Below are 16,274 nucleotides of genomic sequence, written 5' to 3' on the forward strand. Positions count from 1 at the left end.
CGTAGTTAAATGGCGAAGCAAAAACGTGGCTGCAAAATCAGAAACCATTGTTCGACCATTAGGCGGAGCAAGTAACCCTATAATGTTGTTCCTCCTCTCACCAGCTCGCTAGGCCGAGGTAACAAACAATTTCATTTGGGTTTATCTTCAATCTTTTGATTGGTTCGAAATAGGAACGCAAGCACTCGCATAAGTATGCGAACGACAGACCAACGCCGCCAAAACACCCCAGGAAACGTACAACATCCTCCAATGAAAGCAAAGTTAAGCAAACTATAACTCACCCAGGAAACGTACAACATTCTCCGATGAAAGCAAAATAAGGCAAACTAGGACTCACCTAGAAAACGCTTAGTATTCCCAAGTAAAGACAAAGCCAAGCACTCTGGGCTCACCCCGACGCACGCGTGAATAGTACGACGACGTGTAATATTCCCCAAAAAAGAAGAGAAGAATTCGACCTCGCTCGAATATTCGACCTCGCTCGAATTACAACAGGTTACTATTTCGATCTTGCTCAAAATAACACCCATACGGCCATCGCCAAAGGAAGAATTCGACCTCGCTCGAATTACAACGGGTTACTATTTCGATATCGCTCGAAATAATACCCCTGCGGCCAACGGCCATCGCCAAAGGGAGAATTTGGCCTCTCTCGAATTACAACGGGTTACTATTTCGATTTTGCTCGAAATAACACCCCTACGGCCAACGGCCATCGTCAAAGGAAGAATTCAACCTTGCTCGAATTACAACGGGTTACTATTTCGATCTTGCTCGAAATAACACCCCTACGGCCAACGGCCATCGCCAAAGGAAGAATTCGACCTCGCTCGAATTACAACGGGTTACTATTTTGATCTTGCTCGAAATAAAACCCTTACGGCCAACGGCCATCGATAAAGGAAGAATTCGACCTCGCTCGAATTACAACGGGTTACAATTTTGATCTTGCTCGAAACGGCCAACGGCTATTGCCAAAGGGGGAATTTGACCTCGCTCGAATAACAACGGGTTACTATTTTGATTTTGCTCGAAATAACACCCCTACGAGCAACAGCCATCGCCAAAGGAAGAATTCAACCTTGCTCGAATTACAACGGGTTACTATTTTGATCTTTCTCAAAATAACAGCCTTATGGCCAACGGCCAACGCCAAAAGAAAAGTTCAACTTCGCTCGAGTTATAACAGGTTATAAGCCGGCCACCGTCGAATAAAAGGTAAAGTTCGAACTTGTTCAAATATAAGTCAGAAATTTTCACCCAAAATGGCGACTCCAAATTCGAACACGTTCAAACAAGTCAGAAATCGACATCGCTCCAGACGGCAATTCCAAGTTCAACCCTGCTCAAATACATATGAAAAAGTTGACCTCGAATGTTCAAGTCAAAACTACTTCGTCCAAAATGGCGAATCCAAATTCAACCTCATTTGAATCAAGGATGATTCCGCCTAAAGCGACAAATCAAAAGTCAACCTCGCTCGGACGTGCAGATCCGAAGCAACATCATTAGGACTCGCACGGGAGGATCCTACTCGACCCGAGCAAGATCGAATTCCCAAATCAAAAAATCAGGGACTCATCAAAAACAAAAAAAATTCGAAGGTCTACGTCAAAACAAAAAGATATGTAACAAGCAAGAGGAAGAAAAAGAAAATCAAAAGATACACAAAGGCGAAGGAACTGTTTTATTTGTATCTACATGCGCAACGGCCGCACCTTACAAAAGGCCGAAACATGCCCTAAAAAAAGAGACGAAAATGAACAAAAAAGAAGAAGACGAAAACGAACAACAGAAAAAATTATTATAAAAGTTGCAGCAACTTTTCACTCGTCCTCATCACTATCATTCTCCCCATCATTCTTTTAAAGCAACCCACCATCAGCATCGTCACCAGCCTCCAATGTCGCAGGGTCGTAGCCGCAATTGATACAAGCCTCGTGCGCCTTCGCCCAAGCTTCTTCAACGGCAGCTTTAGAAACATTGCCCGCCTCCCACAAGCCTTTGTATATGTTTCGTTGGGCCTCGACATGGACCCACAACTCATGCAAGTGACAAGGAACGGCGGCAGAGGCAGATTCAACTTGAGCCAACAACTGTGCTCTCTCAGCCTCGAGTGCCACGACCCGGTCCCCTAGGCTCGAAACCTCCCGGTCAATCTCGCCAATGCGCTCCTCGAGCCGGGCCTCCCTCAGTGTGGCCGTTGCCCTTTCAGATTCCTGCTCAGATTGGAGGACGCGGAAAGTGTCCTCTAGCGCCGCCGCTCTCGCCAAAGCCGACGCCCGAGCGTTCTCAGAATTTCCCATCTCGACCACTTTCCTCTCCAGCTCGGCCAACTTCCCCATCCATTCTTCACTCAAAGCTTCGACTCTGGTGGCATTCTGCTCAAGTTCAGCTTGTAACGACAACACCTTTGCCTAAAGATGATCACATTCCGCAGTGACCCCCTTTTCCCAACTCAAGCTCTTCGTCTTTGGCATGGAGCAGCTCCTCGAACTCACTGCATCTGCGGATAGACTTACATCAGCTCCTAATCCTTTTTCTCCAATTCCTCACTGAGGAACTAGGTGCCAGTACTCGTCCTGAGCCGCTCATGCATCTCACGGCATTTGTTGCGATACCGCCGATACTTTTCAAGCATCTTCAGAAAGATCTTGGCTCGCGTCTCGGCCCTGGGAGCACTCTCGATCTCCAGCAGGTAAAACTAAAAACAAAGAGAAGAAAAGAGTCGATGAAGGCCGTCACAAAAAAAACAAAGAAGAGGAACTTACCTTCAGGCCCATTGCTGCCACACCACATGACAATTCGGCATCGTTGACATCCTGAAAAGCTCCGCTTTCTGCGGTCGAGCATAGAAGGTCAAACTGTGGCATAAAATCCACTGTGTCTTGCAGAAGGTTGAGGTCCGACGGAATTTCGAGTATTGGGAAGGACCTCTCGCTCTTACCGCAGTTCGGGTAAAACCCTCCTCGAATATCCTAATGTCATTAGGATCGAGGTTGGATTCAGACTCCTAATCATGAACCATGATGCCTTTTCCCTTCTCTTCGACCGAAGAAGAAGTGCGGTTCGGCTGAGATGTCGAAGGGCCGCCCAAGACAGCGACAGTAGCCTCGAGACTCCGTCTCTCTACCACATCAACCTGTTGACCTCTCACAACAGGTGTAGCCTCTGCGGTCGGGTTGGCACCACCGTTAGTTGCAGGCATCGCCAAGGAAGGGTCACCCCTCGATGATATTTCGGTTTGAGGAGCCACTTCCAACTCCACCCATCGTCTTTTCGACGGGGCCTCTCCACTACCAGCACGAGAAGATTCGCCAATTGAGCGAACAGTAGGAACCAGAGTCTCTAGTTGAGGAGTAGTCTCCACGAATGCGGCTCCGACCGCAGGCGCAGATAGGGTATTAGCTCTCGGTGCTGGCCGGGTAGCGGCCCTCAGAGCAGGCTGGGCAAGGGGCGTCGGTTGATGGAATGCGAGCGGAGGAGCCCTCACCCTTCGCACTCTCCCTGTCAACAAATACAGACGATCATATGAAGACAAGGTTAAACCATGAGGTAAAGAATAAAGAAAAATTACAGCGGGCCGACTCACCGGTGAGAGGCTTGCGCCCATACTTCTCATGGAAGGACGCCCATTCATGAATCCCCATTGTATGGGGGAGAATTGCGCCCACCCACTCGCGGATATCATCAACTAACGAGGGAGGTGGTCCCTCGGCTGCAAAAGCAAAAATAAGTCCTTAGCAATATCACCTGATAAAGAACGATCGACGACCGCCTTAAGAGGAATTACAAAATAAATAAAGGAAAATTCACGAGCGAAGTTCCACGACTCTGGGAACCCTGCCGAGTCCGCCACAAGGTGCTCTGTCCGCACATAGAAATAGCTTTCTCAGAAGTGGCGATTATCCGTATCGTCCATCTTCACCACTAAACCTTGGTTCCTCGATAGAGCATATAAATCACTGAACCCCGAAGAAAGTGAGGGGCAAAGATGTGAAGCATGTGCCTCAAGGAAATTCCTCGTCTAGCAAGATCCGCGTACTTGATAAGCATGAGGAAGAGTTTGTACACATATGGAGAGAGTCGTAGAAGCGGCAAAAGTCTACCAACAGAGAGGGGAGAGGAAGCGTGTATCCGATAACAAAGGGGTACGCGTAAAATGCGTAGTACCTTGGGCGGTGCAGATGAACAATGTCCTCCCCTGCCACCGGTACCATTTCAATATGAGAAGGGATTCCCCACTTGGCCTTGAGCGCCGTAATCGCCGCTTCATCCATATTGGAAGGAACATGATCCGGTTTATCTCTGGCAGGGCTGTTAAAATCTGTCCTCATTTTCCTCGGGCAGGGAACTATCTCATCCAATGTCGGAAACCCCTCGTCTTCCACCACCTCCATTCCCTCTTCAAGAAGGGGCACGTCATTTTCCGGTATCGGAGCTTCAACAAATCTATCAGTCTGAGAAGAAGTACCAGTCATTTGTCTCTCTCGAACGGTGAGGGAAAAGAAATAAGGGTCCCCTCGAATTTTGTTGAAAGCAAAAGTATGAAGGAGAAGAGGAAGACGAAATTCGCAAAGTTTCTTTCTCAGGTAAATTGAAAAATGCAACAGTCAAATAAGAGATTCCCCCTATTTATAGGAACGTAGATGTCCTGAGCAGAAAACCCAAGAGCCGACAATCAAAGAACTGAAAGGGCACAGAAAAACGATATGGTGCCTAGGAAACATGCGCCATAATGATGCATAATGGGTATTCATGATACCCCGAATCGATGCAACGATTCAGCTCCGAACTGACGTTACGGTCCGATGATACTACTGAAGCATCACGTCGCCACCTCGCCTTAAGGACCTCGTCCAACGCATAATGTTCAGATTTCTCCTAACTTTAGAATCAACAGAATCTGTCCATCGAGCTCGCCAAGAGGCGACCCCGACGGACGGAGGGACTAACTGTATGGGTCAAAATCTGACCATAAAGTGGTTGTTCTTAAAAAGAACGATAAGAAGTCGACCGAGCGGTAGTCGTGCCCACGGGGCGTGATAGCAAAGAGCACCTCGGCCATTGCCAGGGCCAAGCCATCAGTCACAGAAAAAGCGTAATGTTTGGGCAAGTAATGAAGGGTACAGTCATGAGAAAGTACGTCGGTTAAAGACCATTGGATAAAAGGGAAAATTGTTAATATATATAGAGGGGGGAAGACAAACAAAGGGCCTTAGCCCTGATCTGGCTACAACATTTATAGTCATCATTATGGAATCAACAAGGAGAGATCTCTTATTCATCAACAACTTTCTCTCTTCTCTTTCTGTGCTCTTACGAATATGGTGCAAACCTGTCATAGATGTAAGCTTATGATTTACATTTGATGTATGATAATCATCTTAAGAAATATTACACAAGCTTGTTCTTCTTAGACTTCTGTACTCAATATGTTTGGATCTAGAATTAATTATATTTGGCTAAGATTTACATTTTATCTCTCGATTAATTAGTTTAACTAAAAGATTGAACCCCTTTTTGGGTCAAACAAGATCGATCTCTAACAAGGCACTACACAAGCAGTACTCTAGATAAAAAGATTACCAGTACAAACATTTCCATCAGGGCCAGCGCGAACATAAAAAATTAGGAGATACATTTGTTTAATGCAATCGAAATGGGTCTGTGTAGTTTAAAAGCTAATACAAATAGCAGAGCGAGATTAAGTTAGTGTTTGGATATAGATTTAATTGAAACTTAAAAATATAAGTTTTGAAATATGAGATTATTTATTTATTTATTTATTTATTTATTTATTTTTGACGAGGGTCTTTCGGAAACACCATCTCTACTTTCATAAGGTAGGGATAAGGTCTGCATCCACACTACCCTCCCTAAATCCTACTTATGGGATTTCACTGAATTTTTTGTTGTTGTAAATGAAAAATAGTTTTTGAAAATAAAGAATTTAAAGTTTTATGAGTAGAAAACTTTAAAAACTACTCTAAAATTGTTTTTGGAATTTGAACATTTTATTTTTAAAATCTTTCAAAAAATGGTTCAAGTTTATAAACAAACAAATACTTAAAAAGAAAATTAGAAAAAAAAAATTCTAAATTTTATGACCAAACGGGAGCTAAATCAATTCCTCTACACAAATTTAATAAAAGAGTATATATAATCACTCCATCCAAGTTGCTATTCATTTCAACTCGACAAGAATATCATTACTCCTATTAAAGAAGTCACTTATTTTATTATTTGATTATGGTTTGAAATGTTTTTGCTTTACTATGAAAATTCTTATATATACTATTACTTTTTATGATTTAAAAATACAAATATTTTGACCACCACATCCAATTATCATTGTTTACCGTGAAAATGGTAACAACAATTAAATTTGTAAATGAGATTCTAAAAATACGTGATCTATTTTTATGCTAGTTGTTAGAGCAGATGATGCTAGGAACATGAAGTTTAATGATGAAATGCAAGCTAAAATGAGGTAGTAATCAAACCGAGAGGCCTGCTGCTCGGGTATAGGATTGGTCATTGGGGGACCTCGGGGTCGATATCCGGGTCGAGCTCGAGCTATCGGGGATAGTTGGGAATGGGATAACAGTTAGGTTATGATCAAACAAAGCTCTATATGGCCAAGCCCAAGCGATAAATAAAGAACAAGTAAGAAAGCGATAAATGCTAAAGTGGCCTCGAGCCGGTGAGAACGAGCAAGTTAGAAAGAAGAGAGAGAGAGAGATTATTGTACTTGAGTAGAATAGTTGGATCTCTACTTTACAGGGTGTTAGCGACTCCCCTTTTATAGGAGGGGGGAGCCCAAACTTAGTATAAGATACATTGCGTGATAAAGGAAATAGGATGGGACAACCGACTAGCTTTATGACGTATACATGTGCCGATGTCGAGCTGCTCAAATAGACCCAATCGACCCTGGATGCATTCTTAGAGAGATTCCCACGTTTGTCGGGACTTCAGTCGGCATTATCCTTGGCTGGGCATCGACAGATCTTAAGGGAAGTGACCGGCTCGAGATCCCGGGCCTTTGGGATCACCCTCTAAAGCATTTTGTCAAGGAGAAACCAGCCTCCTTGATTTCACCGCACACAGATAGTCTTCGTGTTTCTTAGAAGGAAGTGATAAGAAATGATTCTGACACCCCACTTCTCGGTCTCCCATAACGACGTCACACTAATCGACTCAGCTTCCATGAATGCATTGATTGCGCCTACTATTACGCCTTTCGAGGGCGGTAATGGCGCCTTCGGTTACTTTGCCCCCCTATAAAAGGGGCTTCTTGTGGTCGGCTTCTCATTCAAGCTTCTTTGATACCCATCTTTTCCTCCTTTCCTGCTATCTTTAGTTTTTTCCATCTCGTTATACGGGCCTCAAGATCTTACATCATGTGTGCCTTGGCCCAACTCTCGATCCCTTTTTGGTTGGACGAAGTTGTGCCGCTATGATGCTATTGTTGTTGTTGTTGCAGTCACCGTTGGCTCGGGGCGATGAGGCAGAGGGTCGATTTCCTCCGACCCAGGGAGATACTTTGGATCATGCACCACTGCTCAAGAGAGGGCTCGGATTATACACCGCTGCTCACCCTCCTCCCTCGGCTCGGCGCGTTACACCCCTGTTGGATTCCTAGGGGTATGGCGACAGTCTCTGCTAGTTGTTTCCTCCCGGGCCGAGGCAACATCTCAAGAAGTGGCTTCAAAATGGTAGTACTGGCGGAGTTTGTACTAGCCAAATTTTTCACCCAGCCACTTCTTGTCTTCTTCCGGCCTCTCCTTCGTCATTTTGCTCTTCTCCCCTGCCTTCCTCTTCTATATCCTTTCTTTTGAAGATTCCATTCCGAGAAGATTAGGATGGGGTCCTCGAGGGGATTGGATTTGGAAGATATTGTCTTTGAGGTCATACACCTGAGAGGATGATGACGAAGATGTCGTATTTAGGGAATAGGCTAGATTCTGCATATCCTTTGAACTTCTTTATTTTTACGCAAGGATCTCCCTGCGGGTTTTTGTAATCATATGTAAGGACGTCCCGAGGGTCGTTGTAAGCAGACATTTTTATAAATACAAAGATATTTCCCTGATTCCTTGCTTCGATACTTGTTGTATTTCTTTATGTTTTTGGCAGCCCTGAATGCACGATCTTGTTTTGTCGTCTGTGATACTGACCTCGGACGTGAGTATTCTTCCCAGCCCTTGGTTGACAAAAATGGCTTCGTGCGCGGGTCCTTCATGGTTTCTCGAACTGAACTCGAATAAGGCCAATAACCTCGGGCCGCCGGGACTCGATATTTGCGTGGAGGCGTGGATAATGTTTTCGGGCCTCATAATAACCCTTGGAGAAGAAACTTGCTCGAGGACCCGCGGACCAGGGACGCTGGTGACTTCCTGAAGGCAGTCTCTGAATAGAGGCCTGTTCGTGCTCGGGCCATCCTAGACAACACCCGGAGCTCGTTTCGTACGGGTGTTTGTTAAAAAAGACATTTGTTTCTTCGCAAGCTAGTTTCCCTTGACGGAGGCCTTTGAAGTTGTATGCCAATCTTGTGTTGGTGAAGGCGTTGTTGGCCTTCTGGAGCATTGTCTTACTATGACGGAGGTCTTCGAGGTTTAGCATTACCTCGAGACTGGAGGTGGTGCTGATGGTTGGTGTCTTTGGTTGGCTTTGAATCATTCCCGCTCTCCCCATATATAATGTGATGCTACTTCTGCCTTCCCGGGGGTCATCGGAGTCTGCTGACTCCATGGTGCCGGTGGATCATTCCTTTAACGGTTGTTATTTGGGGGACGACAGAGATCGGGCACGGACAAGTCGCTCTGCTCGGGTGTTAACCGTTGATACCATACCTTTGGAACCCGCACTATTTGTTTTTAAAATGGAGCAATACTCTTTAGGTGGAACGCCCCGTGCTTTGCCAGCTCTGCTTACGACGATAGAAAATTTAGTAGTCGTGCCTTCCTTCCTCCGTCGCGTTTGTATGGGCGTTGTTGGTATTGGACAGTCCTTCAGGGGCGAGGTTGTGCCCCCTCTGGAGAGGGAGGAGTTGTAGGCTTCCGAGCTAGGGGATAGTGGTGATAAATGAGATATGCGCTCATAATGCGATGGAGCTTTTAACGGGGCAAGACGGGTCTGTGCTTCTGAGGAGAGCGCATCATCCGAGCCTGCTGTTCCTGGGGTCCTAGGAGCGGTCGTTTCTTCGAGTGATTATGCCCTAGCCGGGGTTGGTTCTTTCGGGCCAAAAAAAAGGGTTGGGCTAACAAGAGTGTGCTCGGCCTTCGTGGAGGTCCGCCAGCTTCATTTCGCGATGAGTTTTGGCATGATTCTTCCGTAACTCGGATCTTCCCCTTCTTATCAGGTTTTCCCTCCGTAAGACTTCGATAGGCTCAGGTTTGAGCTACTCCGCCTAGGGGCTAGACTTCGGGGGGCCCTGGATGAGGGTAAGTCCCTTAGGCTCCTTGGCGAGGAGAAAGAGGAGTTGAGTCGGTGCACTGGCGGTTCGGGACGTATCGGAGCTCGCATTACAGAAGCCCTTTGATGTGGCAGGTGAATTTTTGTGGGAAGCATTTCGCCTTTCCCACCTTTGAGGTTAGGCTTTTGCTTATTTTTTAGTTGCAGAAAAAAAAGGCGAAAGCTTAGGAGTACCTTAGGGGTGAAGCCGACCGAGCCAGGAATGCTTGCGGTGAACTGAAGGTTTAAATGCAGGCTCAAGTTTCGATTTGAGCAGCCATGATAGCGGAGTTGTAGTCTAATTCCTCGAAAGTCCGGGTTGAAAATAATCGGTGCCCGGACTGATGTAGTACTGAGTCGGGCCAAGGATGATAAGAGAGTGGCGACCCATTTAAAGGACGTCACTAACGTCCGAGCTGAGTTGGAGCGGGCCCTTGACTGTGAGAAAAGGGACGAGGGATACGTTCGTCGTAGATCTCGGGAGAGGCGTTTGAAGAGACCCGCACCAGGGGTTCCGACCACTTGGAAGGGTTTGCTCGAGCGAAGGCGGTCGAGCGTGATGCTTGATTGCTTCTTGCCGATGCTACGGAGACGAGAGTGGGGCTGGTAGGCCGTAACCTTTTGGGGTGGAGAGTAGATTTTGCCGCCTTGTATTTGCTGTTTGTAGAGCATGTTTGTAGATGGAGAGCGCGTCTTTCGCGTATATATACAATAAGAGAAAACTTGAAGCTTTATCTCCTTCGTACATCTTTCCGCATTGCCTTTGATCAGGCAGGCTAGTTTTGGTATTTGGCAGGAACCTCATGGGTCCGGAGCTAATTAGGCAGGCCTAGAGGCTTTTAAGTGCGACTTTTGTTGTAAGTAGGCGTCGGGGCCTCTATGCTTTGCCCAGCTATTTAGGCTCGATCTTTGAGCCCGACCTTGACTCGAGCTTACCAGACTCCAGCCCCATGTGCCTGCATGAGTGGATGATAATCGTTTTTATTTCTTTCCCTCGGGCGTTTGTTGTTTTAACTATTTTGGGTCCAGTCTTAGAGTCGCGTTGCGACTCAAGCTTCAATTGACCCTCAAGTTTTTTCGTGCCTGCATGGGCGGATGACGATGGTTTCCATTTCTCGCCTTTGGCCGTTTGTTGTTTCAATTATTTTGGGTCCAGTCTCCAAGTCGTGTTGCAATTCGATTCAATTGATCCTCAAGTTTTTTCGATTTTCAAGCTGGCGACAGTGGCTCTTATGCTGTTTAGTCGTTAAGACCTTTTAATATGCGGCCCGGAGGCTTGTATGGTTAACTATTTTGGATTCGGCCTCCGAATCGGGTTACGACTCGAGCTCATTTTAATCCTCAAGTTAACAATTTTCAAGCTGGCGACAATGGCTCTTACGTTGTTTGGTCGTTGCGACCTTTTAGTGTGCGGCCCAGACGCTTATTTGGCCGGCGACAATGGCTGTTACGATTTTGCCCGTAGGCATTTTGTAGGCTTTGTATTCCTCTTGTTAAGGTCTTTTTGAAAAAATTTTACCTGACCCATCGTCGGTTCGAGAAGAACCTCGATTTCAAGTTGTTAGCGGCGATGTTTGAGCACCTCGGGAGGTTTTTAGCTCGTAGGATGAGTAGGTCGAAGCCTTGTGATTTGGTGCTGACATGGTCGAAGCTCGTTTGCCTGTTCAGGGAAGTATGTTTTAACTGGTTCTTTCCAAAGTATATTCGAAGTAGTGGCCTACAATTTTGTTTAGCGACGATCAGGCATCCCCGAGTCGCGTAAATTTGGCTGGATCAACCATTTTGACCATAGTCATATGTGTTTGGCCGGAGCCATTTTTGATCCAGAGTGATAGTTTAGGCGTCTACACCGAGGGTATGCCCTTTCGGGATTCTTACAAATGCGACGTATAGCCTAAACTTTGAGATTTTGAGTTTTATGCATGTAGTAAGGTCTTACAAAATTGTTCATGCCTGTTGAGGTCTTACACTTTGTGCTGCTTTGTAGAATAGATCTAGTTATGCCGAGTTTGCCCGTTCGGGGTCTTACGGCCTCGGGTTTCCCAGTGTAAGGCGTTTGGCGACAGTCTCTGAGTCATCGAGTTTGCTTAGGCCCGAAAGCCGTTATTCATGAGCTCGGAGTTACCTTGCTGGGGATTTATGAGCCCGGAGTTCTGACCTGGGTCGTGCAGGTGCCAAATTGTTAACGCTAAGTCTCCGAGTACTTTGGGGCCCATTCGGTGGAGGGAACCCTGTTGCGAGTATGCTGAACTTTCTTTTGTTGGAGTACGAGGTGCTTTTGGTGGCAGGTACCCTTCGATTCATTTATGTAAACATATATTGTTGTGTTGAATCGATCTATATTAGATCGAATTTGATCGCTCGATGATTTTCATGTTGCCTTGCCTGAAGTTTTTGTGGCTTCAAAGCTTCGACCCGGAGGCCGTCTGAGCATTTGAACTACTGGCGTCCGTTCTCGAGTTTTCGGGACGTTTTTGGTGAAAGAATTTGTTACCTTACTCAGAGGAGGAGTCTTCTTTTTTCTTTTGACAAAAGGCATTCTTTGATTGCTCGATATAATAGTACATGTATTCGCCGATGGGGGCCTAACTATATGGTCATGGCTCATTCGACCGTTCGGTCCGATACATTATTTTCCCATGGGAACCTTATTTGGCATTTCCAAAACTCCTTCGAGCAGGTAGCTTTCCGGAGGAATGCCACTCGCTATTCAAAAGTTGGCTGCAAGGGAAGTCTTGAGCATTTTGCGGAGTTCCCCTTTAGGCAGCTCGCAGATGTTGCCTCGTTAAAAACCTTGTCGGTAAAAACCCTTCTTTTGGGACAAAAACTAGGTCAAAGGAAAAGAGTGCAACGAGTGCATTTTTAGAGCCTTGAGGTCTTCCGACAGCGCTAGCGTTCCGGCAGCTCTGGGTGCCTACATAGGGGTTAGTTCCAAATTTTAAAATAAAAAGGGAGATGGTCTACCTTGAAGTGAGATATGTTGGCGATGCCTCGGGATTGGTTCGTTATAATTGCCTGGGGCGGAGATGCGGCGTGGATTTCTACTTCGTTTTGTTAAGCTCGACCGAGGGTGAGGCCCGATCCGCTTTTTGGTTTATTCAGTGGCGGAGGTATGAGCGTTGGTACCTCATCGTGTATTGCGAACATTTCCCTTGCCGCGTGTTGTTCCCCATAGACAATTTTGATCCCGTCCTTTTTTGGGAATTTTACCATCTGGTGGAGGGTGGATGGTAATACTCTCATGCAGTGTATCCACGGCCGCCCAAATAAGGCGTTATACCTCATATCTCCCCCGATGACATGGAATTTGGTGTCTTGGGTTGTGCCGACCACAGTAATTGGAAGGACGATTTCTCCTTTTGTTGTTTCGCTTTCCATGTTGAATCCATTCAGGACCCGAGTGGTAGGCACGATTTGGTCGAGCAGTCCGAGCTGTTCTATCACCCTTGACCTAGCAATATTGGTCGAGCTACCTGGATCCACGAGTACACGTTTTATCTAAAAAAAATTTACAAGGAAGGAAATTACCAGGGCATCGTTGTGGGGCTGAGACAGGGCCTCGGTATCCTCTTCGCTGAATGTGAGGGCTTCTTTGGGGATATATCCCCGAGTCTGTTTTTCTCTAGTGATGGATATTTTTGTTATTTTTATTACGGGTTCCTGTGGGACATCGGCGCCCCCCATGATCATGTGGATGACATGTTGCGGCTTGTTTGCCTCGTTTTTCTTGGTTGCCTCCCTTTCTCGGAACTGGTTTTTGGCCCGATCGCTAAGGAATTCCCGGAGGTGTCCTTTGTTGAGCAGTTGATCCACCTCCTCTCGTAGTTGATAGCAATCTTCGATCCCGTGGCCGTGCATGTTGTGGAACTCGCATACTAAGTTGTAATTCCTCTGCGAAGGATCCGACTGTATCGGTTTGGGCCACTTGGCATCTCTGATCTTACTGATAGCGAACACGATGTCCGACACATCAACGCTGAAGTTGTATTCCAATAGGTGGGGCGCATTCGTTGGCACTATGTTTCAATCAAACCTGGTTCTATTGATGAGCCCTCGAGGGTCCTGTCCTCGGTCCACCCTTCGATTGTTGCGAGGTAGGTTGCGTTTTGGGGCCTTCCGCCTATCTTCGAGGTACGGTTGGTACCTTTCTTTTTTGGCTTTGATTCCTTTGCCAGGAGTCTATTTGGGTATACTAAGCCCAGAGGGGCTCCCAACTAGTCATCCTCAGCTCTGATCTTTGATTGATACCAGTTGTGGACGTCCGACCAGGTCATGGCCGGATACTCGATCAGGTTCTACTTCAGCTGTTTTGAAGCAACCGAGCTTCGTTCGTTCGGGCCTTGGGTGAAGGCCTGCACTGCCCAGTCGTCGGAGACTGGTGGTAGCTCCATCCATTCCATATGAAAGCGGGACACGAATTCCCGCAACATCTCGTTCTCTCTCTGCTTGATTTTGAAAACGTCAGACCTCTTCGTTGCTACCTTGGTGGCTCCAACGTGTGCCATTACAAAGGAGTCTGCTATAATGGCGAATGAATCTATAGAGTTAGGAGCCAAGTTGTGGTACCACATCATGGTCCCCTTCGAAAGTGTTTCTCCGAATTTTTTCAGCAATACAGACTCGATCTCGTCATTCTTTATATCGTTGCCTTTCACTGCGCAAGTGTAGCCAGTAACGTGTTCGTTAGGGTCGGTGTTACCGTTTTACTTAGGGATTCCGGAATTTTGAACTTATTTGGAATAGGCTTCGGGGTCGCTTCCTCGGGGAATGGCCTCTGTATGAAGTTTTTCGAATCCAAGCCCTTGAGGATCGGGGGAGCACCCGAGATCTGATCGACCCTAGAGTTGTAGGTATCGACCTTTTTATCGTTGGCTGCAATCATTTTCTCACCCGATTCAATCCTTTTGGTGAGGTCCTCGAGCATCTTTAAAATGACAGGGTCACCTATGGACTCCTTATTGCTTGATCTTTCGAGCACTTGCTCGGCGGGGGGAGTTGTTTCCGGCGATGCTGTACTGGGAGTCTTCGAATGGCTTTGCAACTGGGCAATGGCCAACTGTTGTGCCTGCAATATTTCAAAAATAACATGAAGACTAACTTCTTGTTCTTCCCGGGCTGGGGTTTTTTGGGCTTCCTATCGGTCGTTGTGCCGTATGCTTCTGTCAGTGTGGGAAGTTTCGTCGACTTGTTGTGCGTCTTGTGAATCCGCGTCTGCTAGAATCGGTCCGGGCGCGTTATTGGGATTCTGTGGAGGCGCTCCAACGACCGGGATAGCCACGCCATTTTTCCCGTGGTTTTTGAGGTTGTCGTTCTCGATTCTGTTTACCGAGCCAGACATTTTGACCTAAAATCAAGAGATCTTGGACAAGAAAAAGTGTGAAAGGTAACTTGCGTTTGTGCAATGAAACCAACAAGAAAATAATCACTATTATTATTAGCCCCACGGTGGGCGCCAAACTGTTTACCGTGAAAATGGTAACAATAATTAAATTTATAAATGGAATTCTAAAAATGCGTGATCTATTTTTATGCTAGTTGTTAGAGCAGATGATGCTAGGAATATGAAGTTTAATGATGAAATGCAAGCTAAAACGAGGCAGTAATCAAACCGAGAGGCCTGCTGCCCGAGTATAGGATTGGTCGCTGGGGGACCTTGGGGTCGATATCCGGGTCGAGCTCGAGCTATCGGGGATAGTCGAGAATGGGATAACAGTTAGGTTATGATCAAACAAAGCTCTATATGGCCAAGGACAAGCGATAAATAAAGAACAAGTAAGAAAGCGATAAATGCTAAAGTGGCCTCGAGCCAGTGAGAACGTGCAAGTTAGAAAGAAGAGAGAGAGAGATATTATTGCACTTAAGTAGAATAGTTGGAGCTCTGCTTTACAAGGTGTTAGCGACTCCCCTTTTTAGGAGGGGGGAGCCCAAACTTAGTACAAAATACGTTGCGCGATAAAGGAAATAGGATGGGACAACCGGCTAGCTTTATGACGTATACGTGGGCCGATGTCGAGCTGCTCAAATAGACCCAATCGGCCCCGGATACATTCTTCGGGAGATTCCCGTGTTCGTCGGGACTTCGGTCGGCATTATCCTTGGCTGGGCATCGACAGATCTTGAGGGAAGTGACCGGCTCGATATCCTGGGTCTCCGGGATCACCCTCTGAAGCATTTTGTCAAGGAGAAACTGGCCTCCCCGATTTCACGCACACAATCATTCTTTGAGACGAATGGAGTATTAGTATTCAATAGCTTACTAATCTAAGAATTGTACTCCCTCCAGTTCCCAATAAGTGACTAATTTATTTATTTTTTCTAAAACAAGTGTCCAGTTATATAATCAAGAAAAAATTTAATTTGTTTTTCCAAAATTACCCTTATGTACGTATCCCTAAAAAGTCATTTACTACTCATATCTGAGAAGAGAAGTAAGTACTACTATAACTATGGTGCAATATTTAATGAGACAGGAGGGAATACTAATCTTTGAGACTATGCTAGTTTTACTAAGAATTATACAAGAAAAGATAGGAGGCCGAGCCCGCAAATCATAATTACCATGTAAGATTAAAAAAGAAGTTGTAAGTGTACTCAAGGGAGTCACGTGGGTAAGAGTAAAAAAGATGTAAAGGTGAAAACTTGGTAGGGAAAAAGGTAGAAAAAAGAAAGCTAACAATGGAATGAAATTAAAAAGAGAAGAGTTGAGTAATTTCAGGGCAGAGATGGTTCCTATTTAAACGTGAAAATAGAAATAGACTGCAGATAAGTGTAAAAGCCATTCCGTTGACCTTCCAAAATCTGATTCAGGCAAA

At 45.9% G+C, this 16,274-nt stretch overlaps 1 protein-coding gene across 1 annotated transcript; it reads right to left on the minus strand.

The window, feature by feature from the left end:
- Positions 1 to 1,868: 1,868 nt before the first annotated feature.
- LOC138885294 (uncharacterized) lies at positions 1,869 to 3,653 on the minus strand. Its single transcript, XM_070166228.1, has 4 exons — positions 3,596 to 3,653; positions 3,029 to 3,510; positions 2,775 to 2,867; positions 1,869 to 2,420 (listed from the first exon to the last, which is right to left on the minus strand). The coding sequence occupies exons 1-4, from the start codon at positions 3,651 to 3,653 to the stop codon at positions 1,869 to 1,871; spliced, it is 1,185 nt and encodes a 394-aa protein (XP_070022329.1).
- Between the last annotated feature and the right edge of the window lie 12,621 nt (positions 3,654 to 16,274).

Source organism: Nicotiana sylvestris, chromosome 2, assembly GCF_000393655.2.
Source record: "Nicotiana sylvestris chromosome 2, ASM39365v2, whole genome shotgun sequence".
NCBI lineage: Eukaryota > Viridiplantae > Streptophyta > Magnoliopsida > Solanales > Solanaceae > Nicotiana > Nicotiana sylvestris.

What these genes read in the sequence shown, in the direction of transcription:
- LOC138885294 (XM_070166228.1), bottom strand. Translation starts at nt 3,653, where the DNA reads ATGGGGATTCATGAATGGGCGTCCTTCCATGAGAAGTATGGGCGCAAG. An exon ending in TGGGCGCAAGCCTCTCACCG is followed by an intron (nt 3,511 to 3,595) that starts GTGAGTCGGCCC and finishes ATTTGTTGACAG; the next exon opens with GGAGAGTGCGAAGGGTGAGG. An exon ending in AGAAGGGAAAAGGCATCATG is followed by an intron (nt 2,868 to 3,028) that starts GTTCATGATTAG and finishes TTTATGCCACAG; the next exon opens with TTTGACCTTCTATGCTCGAC.